At 34.8% G+C, this 5,908-nt stretch overlaps 1 protein-coding gene and 1 long non-coding RNA gene across 2 annotated transcripts; both read left to right on the forward strand.

The window, feature by feature from the left end:
- The first annotated feature begins 289 nt into the window (after positions 1–289).
- Positions 290–4,607, forward strand: LOC108374852 (uncharacterized). Its single transcript, XR_001849088.1, has 2 exons — positions 290–1,001; positions 3,954–4,607. It is a non-coding gene; the product is annotated as an uncharacterized LOC108374852 (long non-coding RNA).
- Positions 1,123–3,073, forward strand: LOC108374851 (hormone receptor 4-like). The gene has a single exon (XM_017630887.1). It carries the CDS (start codon positions 1,686–1,688, stop codon positions 2,706–2,708), a length of 1,023 nt encoding a protein of 340 aa, XP_017486376.1. The 5' UTR covers positions 1,123–1,685; the 3' UTR covers positions 2,709–3,073.
- Positions 4,608–5,908: the final 1,301 nt, after the last annotated feature.

Consider the following 5,908-nt stretch of genomic DNA (forward strand, 5'->3'; position numbering starts at 1 on the left):
GTATGCAGTTTGATAGCCCATTATTTTCCAGGGTAATAATTTGCAAGTTTTAAGTTGCTAAAGAATCGTGTTGATTTTTAATATTTTTTTTTTCTCTTGTAGACATTTGGCTCGGTGGTCGGTTGTCGAAAATGCTAAATTACGTTCTGCTAAGAAGAAACATAGGAATATTTCAGCCTTTTTTGCGTTCATTACATTTTCAATGAAGTCTTAAAAAAGTCGCCTACCTTTTTCTGACTTTTTATGCTCGAATTCATAACGAAGGGAAATACATAGGATAACGAACAATTTAATTTTCTTATTTTCAATTTTATGTGATATTAAAATGCTACCTGCACCTAAATAATAAATCGTGGCCGAGGAATTGAGAGAACGGGTTTACCTTACTTGCGAATTGTTCGGGTAAACAGGTTGTAAAGATTCATATAAGTACATACATATGTACTACGTACGTTTATTCGCACAAATGAATTAAATTGATTGAAAGCGCATTGACACCGTACGCATTTCGCTCTAGTATGTATACTTATGGCTTTATGTCGGTATGAAAGTAATCGCCTGTTCTGAAACTGTTTCTGAAACTAATTAAACTTTAATTTGAAAGTAATAAAAACGGAAATTCTTGAAATAAGCTTTATTTGAGATAAATAATTTGATAAGAAATTTATCATTAAATTGGTTAATGTTACATTTGCGATTTAAAAAAAAAAAAGAGGAAATTATGGTAACGCTGTCCAAATGTAATTTTGATCGAAACAGCTGATCTCCAAATCGGTTTGAGTTCGAGAGGTGTTTGTACACTCTAAGTGTCGTATTTTTTATTTTGAGAATTCCCTCTTAATACTTAAAAAATTACAAACGTACAATAAAAAATATATATATATATTAATTTTCACATATATGACTCCTTCTTTCAGGACCACCAATAGATGTACCGCCAGAACCATCCACAAAGCGAAGGATCATACAGAAGGACTAGAGGACGAAGAAGACAAAGAAGCGTAAGCTAATGAGTAAAGTAGCTAAAGAAAGCTTAAAACAAAACAGAAAAATCAACAGACTGATTAACAATATAAAACAAAATTATATATAAAATATATGTATATGTTTATACATAGTAATATATATAAATAATTATATGTATGTACATGTAAATAAGGGAGAAAAAAGAGAAAAAGAGGATATCAGAAACATTAGTAAGCACAGAAAGAAAAGCAGAGCAGATAGTAAAACAGTAAGAAAAAAGCATTGTAAGTTTTAAGCCGGAAAGGGGGAAAGATAGAGATAACGATATCGAAAGCAGGCTAAGATAGTAGTCACGACGACAGTGCCGTCCGCTCTCTGCTCGATTGTACTTAAACGAGCAACACCAGCTGCAAGTCATCGGCGGTAAGTTGAGTGTGACAAGGAAAGGACAACACCAATGATACGGATCCCTCGTTGTAAAAAAGAGTATAAAAAAGGATAAAACGCAAACTAACGTTGATTTTATTGTGTGTGATATTTAAAATTTAAGCATTAATTTAAACGCTAAATATTGAAAAGGGAAGCCGAGTGCGCATATTAAAAACCAAACCGGTATACATCAAAAATACCAAGGATCACAGTTCGACATTGAAAACCATAAAAAATACATTCAGCTGTAACGGAAAGAAGCAGAGGAAGCTGAAAATCAAACATCAACTATGACATACTCGCACAATAGCGTTAGTAATAATTTAAAAATGACAACAACCGCAGCAGCAGCCGCAACGACAACAATAACTCGCTTGAAAAAATTGTCGAATAGTAGTGGTGGGTGTGGTGGTGGCAATGGTGGAAGCCGCAACTCGCCTACAATAACATCAACTTCACCCGTAACTGCACATTCCAACAGTATTGCCAGCAGTACAAATTATCAATACTATTACCAACAACAACAACAACAACAACAACTTGTGTTGAGTTCTTCACCGCCGGGTTGTCCAATGTCGTCAGGTGCCTCCACGTCATCGAATTGCAGCGAATCGTCATTAGGTTCTAGTGGCATTGGAAGCGGCAATTCTTCGTCGCGCCTACGGAAGCAGCAACAGCGAAAGCAGCAGCAGCAGGTTCAGCAGCAGCAACGCAACTCGCCCCAATCAACAAGTGGTAGTGGAAGTGATAGTGGCGTGTTCTTCAGTAATAATCATCATTATCATTCGCATCATGGCAGCAAGCGTGGTGCTGGCGCCAATAAGCAACGTGACGGTCAGAGATCGCCGAACGCACAGCAGCAGCAGCAGCAGCAGCTGCAAACCCGTCAATCACCAGCTGTGATACTGGGGGGTGGTGCAAATCCAGTGGTTATCAATAGTAACGGCGGCAGTGCCGGTCGGAAGCATCGCGCAAAGTTTGCTATGAACAATAGCCCCCTGTTCGGCCAGGTCTCGCCTACGCAACTGCTGATACCCACCGCATTGACGCATTTCGCTGGCAGCAAATGCTTTGACGCACCAGCGCCCACAGCGCTACCAAAACCGCCGCAGCACTGGACGCTGGGCAAGGCGGAACATAAGGCAACCAGCAGCGCTGGACCCGGCCTCCACAGTGTGACGACAGCACGCAACCCAGCACTGGCAGCAGATGCACACACCTATGGCGGTCACGTGGTTAAGCACTCGAAGCGCAACTTGCTCGACGATTTCGACACGCACAATTTAAAGTTGTTGTTAAATGTGCAATCGTAACCGTTGCGCGCCTGCCAATTATTCCACGAACAACATCATCAGCATATATTTTAAATCAATACTTAAAAGCGAAAACAAACAAATTTAAGGCTCTACCAGCAACAAAATAAATTACGTCTCTCAGTTATGATAAACACTATGGCAAGGTTGATGTGATATTCGCAATGAATCGTGCAAGAGTGCGCTACAAACCAATCTCAAATCAGAAATAATATCATTTCGTATGAAAAAACAAAAAACTTTTTAACTAGAATAACTTGAAAACAAGTTTACAATAGACATCTCACAATAAAAAAAAATAAGTACATACATTAAACTAAAATGTTTGTACGTGGAAAAAACGAAGAAGCTGCGTTATCATAAAGTATGACACAAATAACAAATGCTTGTGATCTCAACTGTATAGTGAAAAATAAAAAAAATCATAATAATTTTAATATGTGGCAAATTGGCTGAAAAATAAATAATAAAATCAAACAGATAACAAACAATTGAAAATGCAAAATTCCAAATTTCAATAATTTAGTACACACATAAATAACTCACCGTATTTCTTAAAAAATGCAACTCCATATAAATTAAATTTTTCGTCAATAAATTATTTACTTCGGAAGGGTAAAGGAAATTTTAAAATACAAACAAATAATATTTACACTCCGCGGAGTAATAATTAAAACAATGGACAGAAAGCAACTGTATAAGCTTAAATACAGAACATAAAAAATATCAGCCAGAAACAATATACGTAAACACCGTACTCCGGAAAACTTAAAAACATTACAGAGAAACGCTTAAAAAANTTATATGTATGTATTGTGCCAACACATCGAACTCAGATCAGATATGCATACATACATATATTCCTACTTTTATTTAGTTTTCTTCTATATTTTTCTGACCAAAGGTGATATTTTTATGCCAGTATTTGAAAGTTGTATTCAAGTGCGATTTTAATTATAGAAATTTAAAAACAACGAAAGTGCAAATAACTCTGCATTGAACGCGATTTCGGGCTCTCACCTTTCTAATATTGTTCTTTTTAATTATGAACACTCATCCATCGTCTACTTCCACATACATGCATATATACATATGTATATATGTATGACGAAACAATTAAATTTAAACTTATTTACAAACAAATTTAGAAAGTGTTGGCGCATAAATATGTAATACGTTTCTAGTACCCTACATTTAAATGCAATTGTAAACTAAACAACCCCGTATATTTATATTTATTTATAGATTTTTACCATTTAAATCACCATCATAAAATGTAAAAACTTAATTTACTTAATAATGCGTCGGTCCTCTGGATTGAACTAACCGTTTGTGTGTATTACAAACAAACAAAACTGAAGACAACTCTTATGTACACAATGCTAATGTAATACGTACTATGTAATGTGCTATACATTTTGAACTATGTATTTGTATTTGCAAAATAATATGTAGAAGTGTATTTGCAGAAATAACAAAAACCCAAAGATAAATGTTAACAAATTTTAAACTAGCAAACTTTAAAAATTAAAATTGTTTAAAGATATACTTCCGTCATCACGAACAAATAAAAAAATAAAACAATAATAATAAAACTACAATAGACAAAAGACAAAAACCAAACGGCCGCGAGGCCCAAAAACGAAAATATGTGCTTTAGTTTATTGATGGATACAAACAAAATTTTATTCAAAGAATGTCTGCCAACAAATGCAAATGAAATGAAGAACTGCAGCGCAAATGTAATAAACAAACATATAAATTCATAAGAGAACCTGAGTCCTAAGCAAACATCAACACACCCAATTCAGTACGCCAATTTACACAAACATTAATAAAAATAAAGGAAAATAATTGAGGTTTGCTTGCGATGCATAAGCATCATGATTTACAAAAAAATGACCAACGAACCCAGTCGTTGAAAATGTGTTATTTTGAATTAAAGCTAGTCCGTTGTGCAAAACATTATTAGAAAGAGTAGATTATGAGATTTCAAAATACGACAATTTCCGGCAATAAAATAAAAATAAAAATAATTCAATTTCGAAACAGAATTAAACAGTAAATGTGTCGTATTTAAATGCTAAAAATGTAAATCGTAAATTGCATACAACTGCCTTAAAACAGTAGCCTGATACGAGTGTGATGATTGTTTGCAGCTACAGAGGAGCACTTAAGCCCAGTACCTTGTTTTTTATAGTTCATAATAATAATTATTTTTTTTTTATCGGGGGGATGGGGAGTGGGGAGGGCGGGGGGGAGGGGGTGTGGATCTAAAGGATGGAGATATTTCCAGCCTTCTTACGAATGATTTATACTAAATGGAATTGTGATGGAAATTTAAGCATTTGCCGGAAACTTGGTACAACAATGTCCGACTTAAAATTAAGAAATTTTAATATTAGAATAAATATGCTTATGTTTCGACAGCCTTTGAAGAATTCGTGCTTTTGAGCATACAATCAATCATCCAGCATAGGCAAAATCAAAAATTTGGTTTAATTGCTACCAACAATAACATCAACTCAATATTTAAATATGTAGTATGTAAATGCTTGCTGAAGAACTCCGCTTTATGCTGGAATGGTGGTAGTGAATGCTATTAGGCCCGAGTGCTTCGAAACCGCTGACAACAAAACTGCACTGAATCTGAACTGCTGTTGCCAATATTAGAGAATTACTACTACTAAGGATGAAAAAGCTAGTTGCAAACATAAATGGTAATTGTTTTGAATTTTGTGATGCTATATACATACATACATACATATGTAGATACATACATATGTATGTACGTGTGCTAGTATGTATTGATTGTATTGTATTTTGCTTACTTTTTGTTAACATTACAAATTGCCAATGAAAAATTGTAAGTATGTATTTAGCTAAGTACTTTGTGAATTTTTGTGAATGCTCCGTACAATTTAATTGTTGAACTCCGCATGTATGTATGTAATATGTAATGTTAGTGATATAAGAACAAATGTGCATTTTTCAACGCCTTCTTCCAGGAAGGGGCCAGAAAGAATCATCAAAAATATGAGTGAGGGCGAAAAATGTTAGCAATCAACAACGTCCGTAAACGGGTGATCGAAAATTAATTTAAAAGCAGTAATGACAAAGTTTAGGAGATGATCATCATTTGCATGATATGAACTTGGATGAAGCGCGCGCCTCATTGATAGATACGTGTGTCTGACGTT

Source organism: Rhagoletis zephyria, unplaced genomic scaffold, assembly GCF_001687245.7.
Source record: "Rhagoletis zephyria isolate East Lansing unplaced genomic scaffold, Rhagoletis_zephyria_1.1 Rzeph_scaffold_08202, whole genome shotgun sequence".
NCBI lineage: Eukaryota > Metazoa > Arthropoda > Insecta > Diptera > Tephritidae > Rhagoletis > Rhagoletis zephyria.